Source organism: Saccoglossus kowalevskii, chromosome 10 (assembly GCF_978046115.1).
Source record: "Saccoglossus kowalevskii chromosome 10, keSacKowa6.1, whole genome shotgun sequence".
Classification (NCBI taxonomy): domain Eukaryota; kingdom Metazoa; phylum Hemichordata; class Enteropneusta; family Harrimaniidae; genus Saccoglossus; species Saccoglossus kowalevskii.
This window is the reverse complement of record NC_140650.1, coordinates 22433732-22458367: the sequence shown is the minus strand read 5'-3', so window position 1 is coordinate 22458367 and position 24636 is coordinate 22433732. Positions and strand designations below refer to the sequence as shown.

At 39.2% G+C, this 24636-nt stretch overlaps 1 protein-coding gene across 1 annotated transcript; it reads right to left on the bottom strand.

Annotated features, from left to right (window-relative positions):
• Positions 1–5808: 5808 nt before the first annotated feature.
• LOC102801119 (heparanase-like) lies at positions 5809–21927 on the bottom strand. The gene is made up of 8 exons (XM_085504643.1): positions 21584–21927; positions 20787–20933; positions 19780–19907; positions 12168–12341; positions 11089–11263; positions 7034–7282; positions 6643–6754; positions 5809–5949 (listed from the first exon to the last, which is right to left on the bottom strand). The coding sequence occupies exons 1-8, from the start codon at positions 21892–21894 to the stop codon at positions 5809–5811; spliced, it is 1437 nt and encodes a 478-aa protein (XP_085360769.1). The 5' UTR covers positions 21895–21927.
• Between the last annotated feature and the right edge of the window lie 2709 nt (positions 21928–24636).

Here is a 24636-nt window from a genome sequence, read left to right as displayed (position 1 = left end):
GGGTATACTACATAGTTTGTGATGGAACCATGTGGGTAATCAGAACTGAAATAGAAATACATAGATATCAGTTGCAATGCATGATGGGTATACTACATAGATTGTGATGGAACCATATGGGTAATCAGAACTGAAGTAGAAAAATATAGATATCAGTTGCAATGCATGATGGGATACTACATAGATTGTGATGGAACCGTGTGGGTAATCAGAACTGAAATAGAAATACATAGATATCAGTTACAATGCATGATGGGATACTACAGAGATTGTGATGGAACCATGTGGGTAATCAGAACTGAAGTAGAAATACATATACATCAGTTGCAATGCATGATGGGTGTACTACATAGATTGTGATGGATCCATGTGGGTAATCAGAACTGAAATAGAAATACATAGATATCAGTTGCAATGCATGATGGTATACTACATAGATTGTGAAGGATCCATGTGGGTAATCAGAACTGAAATAGAAATACATAGATATCAGTTGCAATGCATGATGGGTATACTACATAGCTTGTGATGGAACCATGTGGGTAATCAGAACTGAAATAGAAATACATAGATATCAGTTGCAATGCATGATGGGTATAATACATAGATTGTGATGTAACCATGTGGGTAATCAGAAGTGAAATAGAAATACATAGATATCAGTTGCAATGCATGATGGGTATACTACATAGATTGTGATGTAACCATGTGGGTAATCTGAAGTGAAATAGAAATATATAGATATCAGTTGCAATGCATGATGGGTATACTACATAGATTGTGATGGAACCATGTGGGTAATCAGAAGTGAAATAGAAATATATAGATATCAGTTGCAATGCATGATGGGTATACTACATAGATTGTGATGGAACCATGTGGGTAATCAGAACTGAAATAGAAATACATATATATCAGTTGCAATGCATGATGGGTATACTGAATAGATTGTGATGGAAACATATGGGTAATCAGAACTGAAGTAGAAATACATAGATATCACTTGCAATGCATGATGGGTATACTGAATAGATTGTGATGGAACCATGTGGGTAACCAGAACTGAAGTAGAAAATATATAGATATCAGTTGCAATGCATGATGGGTATACTACAGAGATTGTGATGGAACCATGTGGGTAACCAGAACTGAAATACAGAGATATCAGTTGCAATGCATGATGGGTATACTGAATAGATTGTGATAGAACCATATGGGTAATCATAACTGAAATAGAAATACATATACATTAGTTGCAATGCATGATGGTATACTACATAGATTGTGAAGGATCCATGTGGGTAATCATAACTGAAATAGAAATACATAGATGTCAGTTACAATGCATGATGGGTATACTACATAGTTTGTGATGGAACCATGTGTGTAATCGTAACTGAAATAGAAATACATAGATGTCAGTTACAATGCATGATGGGTATACTACATAGATTGTGATGGAACCATGTGGGTAACCAGAACTGAAATAGAAATACAGAGATATCAGTTGCAATGCATGACGGTTATACTACAGAGATTGTGATGAAACCATGTGGGTAACCAGAACTGAAATACAGAGATATCAGTTGCAATGCATGATGGGTATACTGAATAGATTGTGATGGAACCATATGGGTAATCATAACCGAAATAGAAATACATATATATTAGTTGCAATGCATGATGGTATATTACATAGATTGTGAAGGATCCATGTGGGTAATCATAACTGAAATAGAAATACATAGATGTCAGTTACAATGCATGATGGGTATACTACATAGTTTGTAATGGAACCATGTGTGTAATCATAACTGAAATAGAAATACATAGATGTCAGTTACAATGCATGATGGGTATACAACATAGATTGTGATGGAACCATGTGGGTAATCATAACTGAAATAGAAATACATAGATGTCAGTTACAATGCATGATGGGTATACTACATAGATTGTGAAGGATCCATGTGGGTAATCATAACTGAAATAGAAATACATAGATGTCAGTTACAATGCATGATGGGTATACTACATAGTTTGTGATGGAACCATGTGTGTAATCATAACTGAAATAGAAATACATAGATGTCAGTTACAATGCATGATGGGTATACTACATAGTTTGTGATGGAACCATGTGGGTAATCATAACTGAAATAGAAATACATAGATGTTAGTTACAATGCATGATGGGTATACTACATAGTTTGTGATGGAACCATGTGGGTAATCATAACTGAAATAGAAATACATAGATATCAGTTGCAATGCATGATGGGTATACTACATAGATTGTGATGGGACCATATGGGTAATCAGAACTGAAATAGAAATACATAGATATCAGTTGCAATGCATGATGGGTATACTACATAGATTGCGATGGAACCATATGGGTAATCAGAACTGAAATAGAAATACATAGATATCAGTTGCAATGCATGATGGGTATACTACATAGCTTGTGATGGAACCATGTGGGTAATCAGAACTGAAATAGAAATACATAGATATCAGTTGCAATGCATGATGGGTATACTACATAGCTTGTGATGGAACCATGTGGGTAATCAGAACTCAAATAGAAATACATAGATATCAATTGCAATGCATGATGGGTATACTACATAGCTTGTGATGGAACCATGTGGGTAATCAGAACTGAAATAGAAATACATAGATATCAGTTGCAATGCATGATGGGTATACTACATAGATTGTGATGGAACCATATGGGTAATTAGAAGTGAAATAGAAATACATAGATGTCAGTTGCAATGCATGCTGGGTATACTACATAGATTGTGATGGTACCATGTGGGTAATCAGAAGTGAAATAGAAATACATAGATATCAGTTGCAATGCATGATGGGTATACTACATAGATTGTGATGGAACCATGTGGGTAATCAGAACTGAAATAGAAATACATAGATATCAGTGGCAATGCATGATGGGATACTACATAGATTGTGATGGAACTATGTGGGTAATCAGAAGTGAAATAGAAATGCATAGATATCAGTTGCAATGCATGATGGGTATACTACATAGATTGTGATGGAACCATGTGGGTAATCAGAACTGAAATAGAAATACATAGATATCTGTTGCAATGCAAGATGGGTATACTACATAGATTGTGAAGGATCCATGTTGGTAATCAGAACTGAAATAGAAATATATAGATATCAGTTGCAATGCATGATGGGTATACTACATAGTTTGTGATGGAACCATGTGTGTAATCATAACTGAAATAGAAATACATAGATGTCAGTTACAATGCATGATGGGTATACTACATAGATTGTGATGGAACCATGTGGGTAATCATAACTGAAATAGAAATACATAGATGTCAGTTACAATGCATGATGGGTATACTACATAGATTGTGAAGGATCCATGTGGGTAATCATAACTGAAATAGAAATACATAGATGTCAGTTACAATGCATGATGGGTATACTACATAGTTTGTGATGGAACCATGTGTGTAATCATAACTGAAATAGAAATACATAGATGTCAGTTACAATGCATGATGGGTATACTACATAGTTTGTGATGGAACCATGTGGGTAATCATAACTGAAATAGAAATACATAGATGTTAGTTACAATGCATGATGGGTATACTACATAGTTTGTGATGGAACCATGTGGGTAATCATAACTGAAATAGAAATATATAGATATCAGTTGCAATGCATGATGGGTATACTACATAGATTGTGATGGGACCATATGGGTAATCAGAACTGAAATAGAAATACATAGATATCAGTTGCAATGCATGATGGGTATACTACATAGATTGCGATGGAACCATATGGGTAATCAGAACTGAAATAGAAATACATAGATATCAGTTGCAATGCATAATGGGTATACTACATAGCTTGTGATGGAACCATGTGGGTAATCAGAACTGAAATAGAAATACATAGATATCAGTTGCAATGCATGATGGGTATACTACATAGCTTGTGATGGAACCATGTGGGTAATCAGAACTCAAATAGAAATACATAGATATCAATTGCAATGCATGATGGGTATACTACATAGCTTGTGATGGAACCATGTGGGTAATCAGAACTGAAATAGAAATACATAGATATCAGTTGCAATGCATGATGGGTATACTACATAGATTGTGATGGAACCATATGGGTAATTAGAAGTGAAATAGAAATACATAGATGTCAGTTGCAATGCATGCTGGGTATACTACATAGATTGTGATGGTACCATGTGGGCAATCAGAAGTGAAATAGAAATACATAGATATCAGTTGCAATGCATGATGGGTATACTACATAGATTGTGATGGAACCATGTGGGTAATCAGAACTGAAATAGAAATACATAGATGTCAGTGGCAATGCATGATGGGATACTACATAGATTGTGATGGAACTATGTGGGTAATCAGAAGTGAAATAGAAATACATAGATATCAGTTGCAATGCATGATGGGTATACTACATAGATTGTGATGGAACCATGTGGGTAATCAGAACTGAAATAGAAATACATAGATATCTGTTGCAATGCAAGATGGGTATACTACATAGATTGTGAAGGATCCATGTTGGTAATCAGAACTGAAATAGAAATATATAGATATCAGTTGCAATGCATGATGGGTATACTACATAGTTTGTGATGGAACCATGTGAGTAATCAGAACTGAAATAGAAATACATAGATGTCAGTTGCAATGCATGATGGGTATTCTACATAGATTGTGATGGATTAATGTGGGTAATCAGAACTGAAATAGAAATACATAGATATCTGTTGCAATGCAAGATGGGTATACTACATAGATTGTGAAGGATCCATGTTGGTAATCAGAACTGAAATAGAAATATATAGATATCAGTTGCAATGCATGATGGGTATACTACATAGTTTGTGATGGAACCATGTGAGTAATCAGAACTGAAATAGAAATACATAGATGTCAGTTGCAATGCATGATGGGTATTCTACATAGATTGTGATGGAACCATGTGGGTAATCAGAACTGAAATAGAAATACATATATATCAGTTGCAATGCATGATGGGTATACTACATAGATTGTGATGGAACCATGTGGGTAATCAGAACTGAAATAGAAATACATAGATATCTGTTGCAATGCAAGATGGGTATACTACATAGATTGTGAAGGATCCATGTTGGTAATCAGAACTGAAATAGAAATATATAGATATCAGTTGCAATGCATGATGGGTATACTACATAGTTTGTGATGGAACCATGTGAGTAATCAGAACTGAAATAGAAATACATAGATGTCAGTTGCAATGCATGATGGGTATACTACATAGATTGTGATGGAACCATGTGGGTAATCAGAACTGAAATAGAAATATATATATATCAGTTGCAATGCATGATGGGTATACTACATAGATTGTGATGGAACCATGTGGGTAATCAGAACTGAAATAGAAATATATGGATATCAGTTACAATGCATGATGGGTATACTACATAGATTGTGATGGATACAGAACTGAAATAGAAATTACAATGTAATATATAAAATAGTTTTAGTGCAGAAAATCATTTGATCTTGTCAAAAGTCATTAATTATTAGTATGTCATTTATATATCATGACTTACAGTATCAATTTAATAGTCATTAGTACATAGAAATACAAAGCTTAATTGGTAAAAATGTATGATTGGTAAAAAATGTACAATTGGTATAAAATGTATATTGGTAAAAAATGTATAATTGGTAAAAAATGTATAATTGGTATAAAATGTTGTGAAAAAATTCACTTTCCATACCTTTTGACACTGCAATGTGCATATACACGTACACGCATAGTCTTAGAATTCACACTGTTGTCATGTAATGTAATAGACAAGACTTTGGATCCAACGAGTCGCTTATAGAGAACTGATAACCAGTAGTCCTATGAATTAAAGTAAAGATATGAAAGATAAAAATGTGGTCATCACATGCAACTCTATTAGAGATGTAAATATATGCAGCAGTTTTTATATTCTTTGTATGACTTATGTGATGTTATCATAGAAAACTTGTCTAGCTCTGGCACACAAGATAACCCGTTTACATACTCATAAATAACACACTGACTCCACAAAACCTTTTCACTAGATCTTACATTTTTGTGAGCAGTGACATATGTACTTGTATACAAGCATTATTTTAGGTTATTATGTGGAAACGAATTCAAGGTTATTACGAGAATACCTCAAAGTATGCATGAAGACAATACAGCTGGAATATCGACCGATGTGCAGCGGAGGTCGATGCACAGCGTATTGTCTGAAATACATGGATATTAGTTGCAATGCATGATGGGTATACTACATAGATTGTGATGGAACCATGTGGGTAATCAGAACTGAAGTAGAAATACATAGATATCAGTTGCAATGCATGATGGGTATACTATATAGTTCAATTGACTGAAGATTTGTATATTTTTATACGTTAAGGATGCTGCAGGGATTCTAGGCATCATTGAAGTAAGGTACAATGAGTGAAATATATTGAAATAGTGAATTAGCAAGTGAAATGTATGGTGTTCACAAACTTAATACCTATATAAACTACAGGCATGATAATACTGGTAACAAACCGGTAATGGATTTAGATCATCATCAATCAAAGCGTAGTGACCATGAAAAAATGTTTGTCTTATTACAACATCAATACCATATAAGGAAGATATGCCAAGTTTATCCAACCACCTGTGTGAATGTAATCACAAAAAAATAAATAAATATTAGGTTTTTATGCTGGATTCTAGATAAACTCAGGCAGTGTCAGCGCCAGAGCCAGCGCCAGAGCCAGCGCCAGCGCCAGCACCAGCACCAGCACCAGCGCCAGCACCAGCGCCAGCGCCAGCGCCAGCACCAGCACCAGCACCAGACCAGACCAGACAGAATTTCTACTTCATTTTAGTGTTCAGAATAATATACTAGTAGTGGTAACTTAAAATCGAATTACGAGACTCAGTGTAAACTTACATGAATCCTGCCACAAAGGTGTCTGAAAGTTTGGGTGCCCCTCCCCCATATGCAGAGCTTGTTTCACCTAACCATACACTAGATCCAGGTCTATGTTCATCAACAATCTCATTAACACGCTGGATTTCACCGATTAACTTATTTAGGATATTAGGATTAATGAAATCATCAACTTTAGCCGTTTTACCGTCAACGTAGTATTGATGCCATGTTGTGGCATTCGTCACGTTGTTGGAGAACTGTAAGAAACTGAAACAATGCCTGCATCATTAATTTATAATCATATTAGGAGTGGTGTGACATATTGATTAATAAAAACTTGGTCACAGTAATTGTGGGCTATCAAATCACTGATTGCCCACTCAATTTCTTGACAGGCAAGCGTCTTTTGGCAAGCTTGAACAGTCTTCTCCCCCTCGGTGATACATCAGTTGTGATGCTTGTTTCTTATTGGTGTGTTAGGAATTGATAGCCCACTATTCACTGCCATCTTGAAAGAATGTAAACTTGCACGCCCATCAAATTTGGTAATATGTAAATTACACCAATCTGTGACATTATTAAAATGCTCGTTAATATTAATAGCAATGGAACCCTTGTTTGTTTTGCAGTATTTAGGCTTTTCGTTATCAAATCTAAGTTATATCTCTAAGTTTTGTTTATAGTATTATAGTATTATACATGTAGAACAAGTGCTTGTCCATATTGAGAGATATTGCTCTGGAACAACATTATTAGAACAAAATGGTCACCGGTCAGCCATTTTGAATTGGACAAACCAATACATCTGTATATCTATGACATGATATATAATGAATATATAAAATTTGAACATCAGTCAAAGCATGTCAGAGATATGGCACTAGAACCACATTCATTAAAACAAAATGGTTGCCAGTCGGCCATTTTGAATCTGATCTGAAAAACTAAATGACATGCATCAAGGTCCCATAAGGTCCAATGCATGTACCAAAATCCATTGGTAAACACCTAAGATATGTTTGATTTTGATGATTTTTCAGTATAAAAAATAGCCGCCATTTGACCATCTTGAATCAGATCGTGAAACAAATTGACGTGCATATGTATAATATTATGTATGATGTATGTGTGAAGTTTGAATTAGGCAGAGGGTTATCGGAACCCGCCTATTCAAATAGCTCATACCCACCATAGACTCCGGTCAGTCAAAATGACTATTTTGAACTGTAGGCAGAGTCAGACGCCGATAGGTGGCGGGTTTCGAAGTAAACAGAAAGTGATGAAAAGTGTGTAACAGTCCGGGATAATGCTCTCAAGTAATAGACTACCAACTACTAGTAGTTAAGACAAATACAGGAAATGGTGTCTCATCTTGCCTGTGCCATCCCCAGAGCAAGAGCCAAAATGCTGCCACGATGTCGAAATCGAGATCTGGTAATTCCAGGGGGCCGAAGGTAGAAATCTGTCCTCAAAATTGCTGAGACTGACTTATCGCCTATGCGCAGAGATCCCTGCGGTAGTCTGACCCGCTATGATGGGACACATCCTGAAGAGAATCTCATCAATGGATTGAGTATCTCTTAGGTGGTAGTTAATAAAGACGTTCTGCGTTCTCCAGAAGCCTGCCCTCAACAATGTTCGAGGGGGGGGGCGCCTGACGCTAACACTAGTGAGTTGGCAATTGCACGGACCTCATGCGCTCGTACTTGGTATCTCTGCAAGCTCTGTGTCGAGGAACTATAGACTTCTAACACAGTCGCAGTAATCCACCTGGCAATGGAAGTCGGGGAGACTGGCCTGTCTTGCTTGCCTTGGCCGTAACACAAAAACATGTGCTTGGCACCTCGTCTTGAATCCCTAGTACGTTTTTTGTAGCAACTCAGTGCTCGAACTGGGCCGAAAAGCAATTCCTCTTGATCCTCTTTGCCAGCAATGTTTGACAGCTGGGGGATGACGATCGGCTGGGGATCGTGTCCTGGGATTTGGTTCTTGGCGAGAAACCTGATTCGTGTCTTTAACACAACTTGATTGTCCATAAAGGCGGTACATCGTCTGAGAAGGAGAATGCCCCCAGTTCTGACCGACACCTACCTGAGGCGAGGGCCAGTAGAAAGACTGTTTTCCACGTCAACAATTCGAGTGGTGCTGACTGGAGAGGCACAAAGGGCGGTCTGCTTAGAGCGGACAACACAACTGACAAATCCCAGTTGGGTGGTTCTCTTGTTCGGGTCTCGGCCTCTAAATAGGAAAGCAGTAAACAGTCTCCTAATAATAGGACAATCGGCTAGTCTTGTTCTTAATGGTGCGGGACAAGGCCGACCTGTAGCCAACAATCGCTGCGTAGGACAAACCCACTTCATCAAACGAAAGAGTCTACTAACTGCCCAACAGAGGGATGGCATGAATCAATATCCCTTCCACTACACCAATCCCTGTATGCTCGCCCACTTTGAGTTGTAGGCAGCGTTGGTGGAATCCCTGTTCGCCCTGCCCAAGACATTGGCAGCCCGCTCAGACAAGACTTTCGTCTGTGCAAGTCTACTGAGAGCCTCCATGCATGTAAGTGATACACCTTGGGCTCATTGGTAGTGTGCCGTCTAGTTGGGATGGCATGTCTGTTAAGTCCGGAAGCACTACTGGTGTTTCGACTAGCATTTCCAACAGAAATGGAAACCAGGCCTTGGTTGGTCCATTGTGTGTGACCAGTGTCAATATGCAGGTGTGCACCTGTCAAAGTTTTCTCTGGTCCCTGGTGAACTAGCGGGAAGGGAGGAAGGCATAAACATCTATGTGGGTCCACAGGGTCGACAAGTCGTCCCTGGCCAAGGCTCCTGGAGTCAGCAGGAGTGTTATATACGTCGGCGTTCCAGGGTGTGATAAACACTCTTTGGACCGTCCCATAACAAAAACAGCCTGGAGGCTACCCACTGGGGTATCTGCCACTCCGTGTTCTGGAGGCGGAGCCACCTGAAAGGGCGTCTGCCATACTGTTAATCACCCCTGGAAGGTAGTGTGCGGTTAGCTCCACATTGTATTCCAGACACCAAAGGAGAATTAATAGCTCTGCTAGGAATGACAACGATGGGGGACGCGTACCCCCCCCCCCTCTTAGATGGAGACCACCTTTGTGTTGTCTGTGCAGAGCAGTACTCTGTGGTCTCAAACTATGGGTAGAAAGTGAGGTAGTGCTAAGTGCACTGCTTTCAGTTCGAGCCAGTTGATATGGCTGTCCCGAAACCAACAGGGCCATATATTTTGGGCTTGTTCATCCAATAGATGCACTCCCCAGTCTTTGAGGGAGGCATCTGTTACCAGAGTCACGGCTGTGGCAAGTGGGTCAAGGGGACCCCCTGCCTTAGGTAGGCCATTGACAACCACCACGGCAGGGCTTCCTTCGCTTGGTCCGAGAAAAACTCGCCTGTCCAGTTCCCTTTCGTGTGCTCGGTGGTGTAGCTCGGGTGCATCTGTTTCAGTATGTGCAGGTAGGCCCCACTTAAGTCTAGTGAGGCTAGTCAGTCGAAACAATGGATGGAGAGAAGAACAACTACATGGCATCTCTATGAGGAACCGATCGAGGAGCACATACCGATTCAGTCTGGTTAATTCAAGAACTGGACACCACCTGAAGATTTTGGTACTACGAACACTTGAACAGAAAAAAGCAGGCTTCCAGGCTAGACTAGATAGTTTCATTCGCACGGCGCGGAGAATCTGAATCTGAATTTAACAGAATCAATTATTCTGAGCATGTTCAGTGGCTCTGTCAGTGGAGTCGTGAGAGGTAATTTGGGATGAAAATCTTGAAAACAACTCACTTAGGATTTTCAGATCAGGAAAAATAAATTACGTGCATATTTTATACAGACTTGTTCATCAACCTGCCAAGTTTCATTGACATGTGCTGCAGAGTCCCTGAGAAAATGTGAGAGATAACTTGCAGAAACTTGAAAATGAGAAAGAAAGTAATTCTAGTAGTCCCCTTTCAGGGTTCGTCTGAACAGGGACTAAAAATCAATTTCTTAGAAATTAGGGTATTTCAAAATCATTATTACGTTAGATATACAGAACTCTACCTATCAATGTATTTATCAGTTTTCTTCTTCCCAACAGCATTAATGTCTGGACCGAATAATAAATTATGACGGAGTTCTTCATGAGAGTTGAGTATGTTACGTAGGGTTACAAAGTCTTGTGCCAGTACGCTTGCGTCAAGTGTTCTTCCCACTGTTCTGTTTAATGAATTTGGTTCTGAAAAGAATGTATATAAAATATTAATAAAAATTTATTATGTAGTTTTTTGTTATTCTAATATTTATTAAACATTTTATCTATATTTCATAAGAAATAAGTAATTAAAGATGTTCAGACTGAATTCAACTTTATCTTCTTCATGCCATCAGTATTATGTGTACATGAGATTAGGATACCGAAAATAAATAATTTGAATCACCAGAATATTTTTCAAAATCAAATGGTATGAAATTCATGAAAAACAAACAAAATTCACATTTTTGCCCAGGTTTCTATTAGAAAATAATTTTTTTTATATTTCGCAATTTTGCTCAGTGACATATAGGACTAAAAAGTCATATTATTACCGTTAAATATTGAGTGTGTTTCCAGTATGATAAACAGTTTTCCATTACATATATAATTGGATGTTCACTCCCAAAATGCATTGCATACATGTTCATGCAGTAGTGCACAATTAGAATTCAACCCAAACTGCCTTAAAAACTGTACCCATATGAGATTGCAATCAGATTTAAATCCAATTATTTAAACACAATACTGTAGAATACTTTATTTTCGCTGGAATTAATTTTCGCTGAAAAGGCATTTTGGACGTTTTGCTTGGAATTTATTTTCACTGATTTTTTATGAGTTTAATGTGAAATATAGGAAAAAAAGTATATTCGCTGGATTTTATTTTCACGGAATCACCCCTTCAGCGAAAATAAATTCTAAGCAAAAATAAAGTATTCTACAGTAGTAGGCGAACACAGTACATGTACATAAACTATCTACTTAATTACCCAGCCATTTTTCTTCATTTGAAAAATCTGCGCTTTAATTAGAGTCGGTCAATTTAGCTACTTTCTATTTTATTTTTATCACCTTTGAATTCATTTTTATATGACCTATGACCTACCATTTCCAAGTTCCCAGTTAACAGAATATCCTTTTTCCACAGTATATTTCATGAGCTCCATTGCATTACTAGAATCCCATGAATCGTTACCATGACGAAGGAGGACATTTAATCCAAATATAACATTCCATCCAACTTCACTGGCAAATTCGTTGATGTTGTTCCAGTCCTGAACTAAAATAGAAAGCAAAGTTTGTTCATTGAAGTTATCCAAAAACTCTTGCAATATCAGCACATGTAAACAGATTATGTTGTGGATATAAATCATCAATATCAGATTTAGGTTTAAATTCACATTATACTGTGCAAATTTAGAAAAAAAATATCAAATTTAATAGCAAATAGATTTGAATTGTCAATATTGATGAATTATTGGATTTAGGCAGAGGGTTCTCCGAACCCGCCTATTCACATAGTTCATACCCACCATAGACTCCGGTCAGTCAAAATGACTATTTTGAACTGTAGGCATTAATCAGTGATTCTGCCAATGATGGAGAGATAAAATCTAGGTCAGGGGATGCCCCATGACCAGCAGATTTTTTTCTCTTATGTCAGAAACCACGTGAACGAGGTAATGTGTTGCGCCATCTTACCCTGTAATTCACTTTGGTTCCTTTCTCTCGGTACCGAAGACTATACCAACCCTACAGAAAGAGTGGGGTGGTTGGGGGGTACTCAGAGTCTATGGTGGGTATGAACTATGTGAATAGGCGGGTTCAGAGAACCCTCTGCCTAAATTCACTATGTTCAATTACCCACCATAGACTCCGGTAAGTCAAAATTACTATTCTACTAGTCAGACGCCAGTTTTTCCCAGTCCGAGATGATACACTCTACACCACTCATCACCTAGCTAAGACCCCCAAAAGAGGTTGGTGTCTTACCTTGCCTGTGCTGTCCCCAGAGCAAAAAGCCAAAAATGCTGCTACGGTGACAGGGTTAGGTGTGCCCGGGAATGCTAGACCCAAACCCAAGTCAGGGGGTAGTATGCTTTCGAAATAAAGACCGAAACAATTCTGCATGAGGACATAGGCCAAAAAGCGAGACCTGGAAACTTCCAAGGAGTGCTGATGGTAGAGTAATCTGTTCGCAAACAATGCTGAGACCGACTTATCACCTATATACAGGGACCCTTGTGGTCGTTCGGGCTGGGTCAACATCCAGAGTCTGACCCGCAACAACAGGACCCAACCTAAAGAGGCCCTCCTCAATGGATTGGGTGTCTCTTAGGTAGTAGTTGATAAAGATGTTTGCGTTCTCCAGAAGCCTGCCCTCAGTATATGTTCGAGGGGGGTGCCTGATGCTAGCTCTAGTGAGTTAGCAATCGCACGGACCTCATGCGCTCGTACTTGGTGTCTCTGCAAGCTCTGGGTCGAGGAGGATGAAGTATTATAGACCTCTAATACAGTCGCAGTAATCCACCTGGCATTGGAAGTAGGGGAGGCTGGCCTATCCTGCCTGCCTGAGCTGTAACACAAAGACATGTGCTTGAATCCCTAGTACGGTTTTGTAGCAGCTCAGTGCTAGAACCTTGGTTCCTTGCGAAAAACACGATTTGTGTCTTTAGCACAACTTGATTGTCCGTAAGGGCGGTACACTCGTCCGAGAAGGACAATGCCCCTAGTTCTGACTGACACCAACCTGAGGCGAGGGCCAGTAGGAAGACTGTTTTCCATGTCAAAATATTGAGTGGTGCTGGTCAGAGAGGCTCAAAGGGCGGTCTGCATAGAGCGAACAACACAACCGAAAAATCCCAGTTGGGCGGTTCCCTTGTACAGGGTCTCGGCCTCTGATTCTGGAAAGCAGTAAATAGTCATCTAATAATAGGACAATCAGCTAGTCTTGTTCCCAAAGCGTTCTCAATGGTGGGGGACAAGGCCGACCTGTAGCCAATGATGGCTGCGTAGAACAAACTCACTTCGTCAAACAGGTGGATGAAGGAGTCTGCTACCTGGCCAATAGAGGGATTGTATGGATCAAATCTCCCTTCCACTACACCAATCTGTGTATGCTCGCCACCTTGAATTGTAGGCAGCATTGGTGGGATCCCTGTCCACCCTAGCCAGGATCTTGGCAGCCTGCTCAGATAAACCTCTCGAGTCTACTGAGAGCCTCTATGCGTGTAAGTGGTACTGCCAGACTGTTCCTCACCCCTGGAAGTTGGTGTGACGTTAGCTCCACATTGTATTCCAGGCACCATAGGTGCCTGGATAGGGAACGTGTCCCCCACCCCCTCCTTGTTGAAGGAGACCATCGCTGTGTTTCTTGTGCGGAGTACGACTCTGTGGTCTCAAACTACGGGTAGAAAGTGTGGTAGTGCTAAGTGCACTGCAGTTCGAGTCGGTTGATATGGCAGTCCCGGAACTAAGGCGGGGGCCATATACCTTGGGCTTGTTCATCCAATAGATGCACTCCCCAACCTTGGAGGGAGGTATCTGTTACCAGAGTCATAGCTGCAGTGAGTGGGTCCAAAGGGACTCTCTGTCCGAGGTTGGCCAGTGACGACCACCAGGACAGGGCTTCCTTTGCTTGGTCTGAGATCAATACCCACCTGTCAAATTCCCGTAGGTGAGCTCGGTGTTGAAACAACAAATGTTGTATCGGGCAGCTGTGTAATGCGGCCTGGGGAACTACCCTTCAAACCGAGGTCATCATTCCCATGATCCGCATTAGTTCTTGGAGGAACACTAAGGGAACGCTGACGAGATGTTCTGCTAGGCTGCTTAGCACCAAGCAACGCGCCTGAGATGGGCGAACCCAGCCTACCTCTGTGTCAAGCTCCATACCCAGAAGCACCAACTGTTGTGTCGGGTAATGATGGGACTTTGTCTGACTTACTAAGGTAAATCCTGTGTTAGCCTTACTTGCTCGGCTAATAGCCCCTTGTTTGGGTTATGTAATAACCAGTCGTCTAGGTACGGATTGATGTGTACCAAAGTTTGGTGAAACAGCAGCACCACCTGTTCCATCCATTCTGGTGAAACGTAGGGGGTGTGTATAACCCGGGGGGGGGGGGCACTTGGGATTTGAATACTTGGCCCAATTGGGTGATTCGAAGGAGGTGGCAACTCGCTGGGTGCATTGGTATGTACAGGTAGGCTCCGCTTAGGTCTAGTGAGGCTAGCCAGTCGAAAAGGTGTATGGAGAGAAGAACGCTGTATGGCGTCTCCATGTGGAACCGATCGAGGAGCACATACTGATTCAGTCTGCCTAAGTCCAGAACTGAACACCTGCCACCTGTAGATTTGGTACTACGAACACATTTGAGTAGAGGCCTGGACTTAATGCCGGCTGATCTACCTTGTGTATAGCACCCTTTTCCAACAAACTGTCTACTTCCTGTCTGATTGTCTCTGCCTTGCGGGAGTCCCCTTGCAGGGCCCCCAATGGGGAGACACTGACGAGGAAGATGGATATTTCAGCGGTATCCTGTAACCATGTGTCACCACCTGGAAAGTCCAGCGATCCGTCACCCGCTGCCTCAAAACTGGACTATACTGGTGCAATCTGTGTGCGACAGGAATATGTGACAATGGGTTCGGCAGTTGCAGGGTGGGTGCTCTCTTCTCCCATGAGGTGAGTTTCTCCAAGTCCTGGAGTAGTCACTAACCACTCGCTGAACACATGCCTGTCCCCTCGCTCGCAGAGGTAAGCGTCAAACATGCTTCCCCCACTGCCGGGGTGAAAGACCGCCCGGGGAGGATGAGAAGCCACCACCTGGTCCCTTCTTCCCTGGGGGCGCACCGCTAGTCTTCCCTCCCGCAAAAGGGTATTAGCACTCGCCTCCTTCCTGACTCTGGCTAGCAGACGTCGCCTTAGGGTGGGTGTTTTCTGTGCTTGGGGTGCCCTTCGTTTACCCTTGGCAGTGGCTGACTGGCTATATAAGCGTTGAAGCAACAGTAAGTGGTTGCCATAAGATCAAGGGTATATACATCATATCACTAGGATTGATGATACTCTGCATCACCCTAACGGCGTGGTTCACCAAGTCCTTACGGATGGAAGATTCTGAGGGACCACCCAAGGTATCGCCTCTATCCAGCGCAGATGAACTGCTCCTTTCAACTTAAATATGTGAGTGAGAGTGTGTTCGACTGTGCGTCTCATGACAGGGTCAGTTCCCTCTGGGGATGCCCATGGGTCAGCAAAAAGGGAGTCAAAACCCACAGAGGAGCCCGGACTCAAGGGTAAATTCCTGAGTCCGGTACCGCGTGATGAACCCTGGCTGGCTGAGAGTAGGGGGAAGGTGTAACATGTGCCCTGATCCAAAAGCCCTGCCCCGAAATCGGAGGCTTGACTGCCAGCATTTTCGTTGGCATTCAGTGCCCGAGGTCCCGGAGAAGACCTGGTGCAACTAGCCTGAGCCGCGGCCTCACCCAAAACAACGGGAGAGACGTGGCTGAGAATGAGGGGTTCCCCGGAAGAGACATGTTTTGAATGCGAGCAAAGCTTTCTGTGTTTCTTCCTGTTTGCTGGTTGAGGGGTCGCAGTGGAGACTGCATCTACCCGGCCTGCCAAAGACACAATTTGCCCCGGCAATTCTTCGACCGAAGCCCTCATTTCAGAGGCAAACCCGGCGCCGTGCGAGGACGGATCCACAAAGGGATCCGCAAGGGGCCCTGTAGGAGGAAAGACCCCCAGGGACACATGCTCGTCGTTGCAGGTAAAATCAGGTAAACCACTGCCTGAAAAAAAAAAAAATTTGAGAACGCCCTCCGATCAGCGGGGGGGTAGACCGAAAAATATACCACCGTCGGGCCTCTTACATGACGTCTCAGTACACGAAGTACTCACAACTCACTTTAACCGATTTTTACTGGACACACCTTGCTGTGCAATACGAGCTCTGCGGCCAGTCTCAGCGATTTTGCATGGCTCTGGAAAACATCCCAGGCCTCAGAACCCCAGTGAAAACACACGCCTTCAAGGCAAAAAATCCCGAACCCCACACGCAGACTCGGCAAAAATAACATTTTGGATGCAGGTTTCATTCTGGTAATTTCTGATTATAACCACGGCACAGTCGCCTCAAAACAATGAGGAGACAAAACCGGCGACGAGTCTCTGGTGCTGTCATTAGATCTATCCATTTCTAAATACATAGTGTACAAAAAATGAACACGATATGCATGAGGGAAGCGAAATACAGTTGGAAAAGGTGACACAACAAAGACCAACAACGTGGTTAAATCGTGTCACCGGGTTTTATTTTCTTTGTTGTAAAATACAGTACAAAGGGGAAAAACCTAAGCAACCCAAGCCAGAAACCCGGACAGGAAAAAGGCAGGCCTTCCAGGCAGAGCCGCTAGACTTCATCCCCATCGGTATGGAGACAAAAAATTAGCTCGGCCACGTGGTTCGTGATGTAAGGGGAAAATATCTTGGGATCATGGGGCGTCCCCTGACCTAGATTTTATCTCTCCATCATTGGCAGAATCGCTGATTAATGCAGACAGTTCAAAATAGTCATTTTGACAGACCGGAGTCTATGGTGGGTAATTGAACGTAGTGAATTAATACTTTTCACAAAAATGGTTGATGACATGTTGAAATAAATATGCATATAAACATCATTATATCTTGTACCTACTTTGAAGGTCAAAGCTGAAGTGTGTTCAGAAATTGGGTAGACATAATAAAACAAGCCATGCATTTCACAGTCCCCGTTACTTATTGAATTTAAGGTTTATAGTTTTGTTTATACAAGTTGTATTATAGCTGGAATATAACCATGTCAGGAATATGATTATGATAATTGTTTAACATTCAAATGATTGACATTTGTATCTGATCGTACTTGTCCATATTGAGAGATATTGCTCTAATTAAAACATTAATTATATTAAATAAAACAAAATCAGCCATTTTGAATACATGTATATATCTATAACATGATGTATAATGAATATATAAAATTTGAACATAATCAGACAAAGCATGTCATAGATCCAGAAGCCCATTCTGAAAAATAAAATGACGTGCATCAGGAACACATAGTGTCTAATGTATGAACCAAGTTTTAACGAAATTCATCCATAAATGCCAGAAATACTTGATATTTGATGATTTTTTAGCACAAAAATGGCCATTTTGAATAGGATCCTCAAACCAATATATCTGTATATCTATGATATGATGTATAATGAATATATATGCGTGTCAGAGATTTGGCTCTAGAAGTCCATTCATTAAAACAAAATGGCCGCCAGTCAGCCATTTTGAATCCGATCTGAAAGATAAAATGACATGCATCAGGAACACATAATGTCTAATGTATGTACCAAGTTTGAACAAAATCCATCTGTAACAGCCGAGAAATGCTTGATTTTTATGATTTTTCAGTACAAAAATGGCCACCATTAGCCATCTTGAATCAGATCGTGAAACAAATTGATGTGCATATGTATAATATTATGTATGATGTATTTGTAAATTTGATTGTGATTGGTCCAGGCATGTCAAAGATACATTCCGGTCGGATGCATGGACGCACAAGGGTCAAAACATAAGTCTCAGTTTTCGAACTGTGTCCAAACAGGGACTAATAAACCAACATAACCACCAGTTGGCAAACTGATGGGTATCAGTAATCCATTTAGGCTCAGTTTTAATAAAGTTGGCTTCCAAGGCATACCTGAACAACTGTATATGTTTTGCCTTTGTACCAAATTTAAACAAAATCTGTGAAGAAAGTAAATGGGTAGAAGACTTGTAAAAAAACAAATCACAAAAAAAATGAGATGCATCTGTATCCACCTTGGAAGATGTCAACTGGCCAAGGAATGAGTGAAAAATGACATGACGTGTCCAAACATTGATTTTTTTTGTATATTTTGAGACAGAAATAGTGTCGGACAGACACAAGGACATATGGCCAGGTGCTTGACCTTAACCCAAAATATAAATCCCTGTTTCAGAATACATTCAAATGAGACTAAATATGAAGGAACGTTTGAAGGAAGATAAGACTGCACAAATGCTTTATAAGACAAATAATTGTGTTTCTGACATTGTATTTGGACCACAGCGGATGAGTGAAAACAGTCACGATGCAATGATGATAGCTATGCCAATGTCTGGTGAAATCGACTAAAGTCAAGAAAACAGCACAAAATGAACAACAAACTTTATACATGTTCTTGTTACACTGCCAACAATTAGGCCAAAGTACAGTTTTCTGAGAATTGTTGTTTTACCAGTGATGGTTGCCATGCGGTGAAAATGCTAGGATGTTTACTCCGAAGAATAAGAAATTGCACGAGTTTAACATAAATATGTTGTATGATGAATACACTGGCCCCTCGCTAAATCAGGGGTGTCGGGATCCAAGCAAAAACAGCGACTTATCTAGGGTCATGACTTACCGAAGAGTATCCTGAAAGGGGCATTTATGCATTGAAATTGGATAAAAAAGCACATGTACACACATGGGTTTATTTATAGTATGTTTTCTTTATTGAAAAACATCACATCATTCAAAACTGTCGGCAAAACACAATAGAATTTTGGAGAGCCATTCAACTAGCTGCGACTTATCAAAATCCGCGACTTACTGAAGTGCGAAGTAGCGAGGGGGTCACTGTATTAGAATGATAAAGAATCTCAATACCTGTCATTGTAAAATTGGTAAAATGGCTGTTCTCGCTCATATTGAAGATTAAAAAATCCTGTGATGTGCCTCCCACACGAAGATAGCACGGTGATACACCTTTCGCTAAAGTCTTCAATCTTGCCGAGCTACAATTACAATAACATAGCATAACTATTACAACCTTGTCCAATGAAAACCTAGATTACATAACAAATGTATGGATGGAGAACAAACTAACGATGCAATATCCATTCTTTGCATGGCAAAAGTGATAATAAAAGTCTTGAAACAATCAAATAAAATATTATCTAAGCATTTTGCATGGAAAATACATGCTGAAAAAAGTCATCATAATTACATGAAAAATTAATTATTGCACATTTGAATGTATTTTTTTTATAATTTTGATCAAATGAACATAATGTTTCATTGGTGACAGGTCTTGATCAAAACTTTCAACAACAAAAATTAAACATGGGAAAAAGGTTTAGCAAAACCTTCAAATATGGCTTTAAAAAAACACCTCTGTGCAACATGTGTTAGCACATGTGTATTAGAAGAGAATCTTTCAAAAAAATTGCATTATTATATCAAAAATTGTTAAATACACATAACTTTGATACATGTATACCTCTCATATCATTAATAGATCAAATATTGTCGCTACTACTAATCTACTGTCAATATTCTAAATAAATTAAAGAACTTTTCAAAACAGTTACACCATATTTAAATCAGTTTGTCAGAAAATCTTAATCAAGCGAAAAAAAAATTCTCAGTGCAGTTTACCAGTGAAATCCATTGGTTGTTAAAATGACAAATCTAAGAAATACTGCATTATTTTCAAGATATACTTTATTGCAACATACCTGCAAAGCATGTTATTTTTTGCTCAAATTCACTCCTGAAAAACAATCCTAAACATTTAACAAAAAATCAATTAAATATAGACTAAAGAAATCTGGAAATTTATGAAAAGAATTCTGAAAAACATTGTATTGGAATTACGAGCAGAATAAACTTACGTGAAATCAAATTTCCTCCATGCGTCTTCTTTTATCAAACCAGAGTCTAAAGCAATGGATAGGAACTTTGTATCCGTTTCTCTAACCACGGTCTTTGTATCAATATCAATGCTGACTCTCTTCTTAGTCGTTTTTGAGTGGAATAGACTGTGTAAATAAAATAACGTTCAGAGATATATTGGGTAGATGTTTAATAAAATTCAACAGTTTCCTAACATGCTAGCTCCACAACACAAATTGTTGCATTTTTGAACATCACCATTTAAAAACACTTTGCAAAGGGGGGGGGGGGCTCTCCCTGAATAATTCAGGAACTTTAGAATCAGATTTTAATAGTATTTTATTTGTAGATACACGTCATATAGATAATGATATTCTAACTTAGTGTTGAAATTAAACTTAATTAAATTTACAAAATGATCAATGAAAAGGTCAGCCACTAACAAATGCGCTAGATAAAAATTTATCGCGACTCCCACAAAAACAAAATTATGTATTATTTCTACCACTAGTCGGCGCTGTTGAAGGAAATTGACGCATCCCTTTCCTGTGCCCTTTTTAGACTTGCATACATTTTTTGTTGTTTTTTCAATAAAATAAAATATCATGGGAGTGTGTAAATGGCTAATAAACCCGGCTTTCGACATTTATACTCTCCAATATGTTATTTTATTACAAAAAAAAAATAAACAAGAGACTAGGTGCCTTTATACTAAACAAATACTGATACTGTTTGTAAACTTGTCACGATACCTTACATTGTACTTTGAATGTAAACATACGGGCGTTTTACTTACTTGTAATATAAATTTCGTTCTTCCCATCGTGTCATACTCATAACAATGTTCGGCCATCGATCATGCTCGAGACGTCGTTCAGGGTCGGGGATTTTAAGAGGAAATTCAATCCCATGGCGAAGGTCTTCAACGTCTTCAACGCCATTACTTGCCCGTCCACCCACAAAGAGTGACTCATTCACATCGTGCCTGTCAGTGTTCTCTCTCGGGGTATTGGTCAAACTCTCACACGCGATATGTGACCAACATACCAGTGATACGGTACACCAGCTGAGGGTCAAATTCCGCTTGATCTGGTGCCTAAGGTGCATTGTTGAGTTTGCAATGATATCCTCCCGCAGCGTTTTGCGTTTAATTCAAGGTTCAGTATAAAGAACTTGAAGCAACGCCCTCGTGCGGCAGGTTTTAGTTAAAACTATTGATATTTGTTCTGTCGACCCACAATTAGACGATATTAAAGGGGTGAATTTGGTGGGTGTCTAATAATATAATGTAACACATTTTATAAAAAAAATAGTTTTAACAGCAACATTATTTTGAAGGAAACCAATAATTAACATTAAATTAATTAATAGCTACAGTTAGTATAAACCATCTCTCTTCACAGTGTTTATAATTTAAATTTATTTATTTCATCATTTCACGTTATTGGAACATATGATATAAAAAGAGACACATTGAGGAAACATTAAAAATAATTAAATCTTATGTAAAAAATAAATAAATAAAATATTTGATAAATAAATATCTTCATGAATATGAGAATTAGGAACCAAAATTAATCAAAATAACAGAATATATATATATATATAATTAATCAAAATAACAGAATATATATATATATATATATAGTTTAGGTACGAGAGTCGAATATTCCAAAACAATAGTTCTCAATACAAAGTATATGTAGAGCGGTAGATAATTAAGTCACATTTACATGAATATTGAAACTCGACAGCACTGTTTTGAAACGTACAAGTACCTCACTCATCGAGAGCTTTATGTATTAGTTTGCATTTTAGTTTAGGAATGTCTAGAATGCGTAGATTCTGGAAAAGATGTCTAACGTGCGTAGATTCTGGAAAAGATGTCTAGAATGCGTAGTTTCTGGAAAAGATGTCTAGAATGCGTAGTTTCTGGAAAAGATGTCTAGAATGCGTAGTTTCTGGAAAAGATGTCTAGAATGCGTAGTTTCTGGAAAAGATGTCTAGAATGCGTAGATTCTGGAAAAGATGTCTAGAATGCGTAGTTTCTGGAAAAGATGTCTAGAATGCGTAGATTCTGGAAAAGATGTCTAGAATGCGTAGTTTCTGGAAAAGATGTCTAGAATGCGTAGATTCTGGAAAAGATGTCTAGAATGCGTAGTTTCTGGAAAAGATGTCTAGAATGCGTAGATTCTGGAAAAGATGTCTAGAATGCGTAGTTTCTGGAAAAGATGTCTAAAATGCGTAGTTTCTGGAAAAGATGTCTAGAATGCGTAGATTCCGGAAAAGATGTCTAGAATGCGTAGTTTCTGGAAAAGATGTCTAGAATGCGTAGTTTCTGGAAAAGATGTCTAGAATGCGTAGTTTCTGGAAAAGATGTCTAGAATGCGTAGATTCTGGAAAAGATGTCTAGAATGCGTAGTTTCTGGAAAAGATGTCTAGAATGCGTAGATTCTGGAAAAGATGTCTAAAATGCATAGTTTCTGGAAAAGATGTCTAGAATGCGTAGATTCTGGAAAAGATGTCTAGAATGCGTAGATTCTGGAAAAGATGTCTAGAATGCGTGGTTTCTGGAAAAGATGTCCAGAATGCGTAGATTCTGGAAAAGATGTCTAGAATGCGTAGTTTCTGGAAAAGATGTCTAGAATGCGTAGATTCTGGAAAAAATGTCTAGAATGCGTAGTTTCTGGAAAAGATGTCTAGAATGCGTAATTTCTGGAAAAGATGTCTAGAATGCGTAGATTCTGGAAAAGATGTCTAGAATGCGTAGTTTCTGGAAAAGATGTCTAGAATGCGTAGTTTCTGGAAAAGATGTCTAGAATGCGTAGATTCTGGGAAGGATGTCTAGAATGCGTAGTTTCTGGAAAAGATGTCTAGAATGCGTAGATTCTGGAAAAGATGTCTAGAATGCGTAGTTTCTGGAAAAGATGTCTAGAATGCGTAGATTCTGGAAAAAATGTCTAGAATGCGTAGATTCTGGAAAAGATGTATAGAATGCGTAGATTCTGGAAAAGATGTATAGAATGCGTAGATTCTGGAAAAGATGTATAGAATGCGTAGATTCTGGAAAAGATGTCTAGAATGCGTAGTTTCTGGAAAAGATGTCTAGAATGCGTAGATTCTGGAAAAGATGTCTAGAATGCGTAGTTTCTGGAAAAGATGTCTAGAATACGTAGATTCTGGAAAAGATGTCTAGAATGCGTAGATTCTGGAAAAGATGTATAGAATGCGTAGTTTATGGAAAAGATATCTAGAATGCGTAGTTTCTGGGAAAGATGTCTAGAATGCGTAGTTTCTGGAAAAGATGTCTAGAATGCGTAGATTCTGGAAAAGATGTCTAGAATGCGTAGTTTCTGGAAAAGATGTCTAGAATGCGTAGTTTCTGAAAAAGATGTCTAGAATGCGTAGTTTCTGGAAAAGATGTCTAGAATGCGTAGTTTCTGGAAAAGATGTCTAGAATGCGTAGTTTCTGAAAAAGATGTCTAGAATGCGTAGTTTCTGGAAAAGATGTATAGAATGCGTAGTTTCTGGAAAAGATGTCTAGAATGCGTAGATTCTGGAAAAGATGTCTAGAATGCGTAGTTTCTGGAAAAGATGTCTAGAATGCGTAGTTTCTGGAAAAGATGTCTAGAATGCGTAGTTTCTGAAAAAGATGTCTAGAATGCGTAGTTTCTGGAAAAGATGTCTAGAATGCGTAGTTTCTAGACGTGTGTGCACTTGTGATTAAGCGGACTAACTTTTTTTGTGATTTAGGCAGAGGATCAATAACAGATTTAACGGTATTACCCCATATTTCAATACAGTATGTCAAATATGGCAAAATTGAGAAATTATACAGCATTACTAAAA

Bases quoted from the DNA above. Each gene is read 5' to 3' on its own strand.
- LOC102801119 (XM_085504643.1), bottom strand. From the start codon at position 21,894: ATGCACCTTAGGCACCAGATCAAGCGGAATTTGACCCTCAGCTGGTGT. The intron at 7,283-11,088 runs GTAGAGTTCTGT...GCATTGTTTCAG, and splicing joins ACTGATAAATACATTGATAG to TTTCTTACAGTTCTCCAACA. The intron at 5,950-6,642 runs GTTTGTTACCAG...TTTAATTCATAG, and splicing joins ATGATCTAAATCCATTACCG to GACTACTGGTTATCAGTTCT.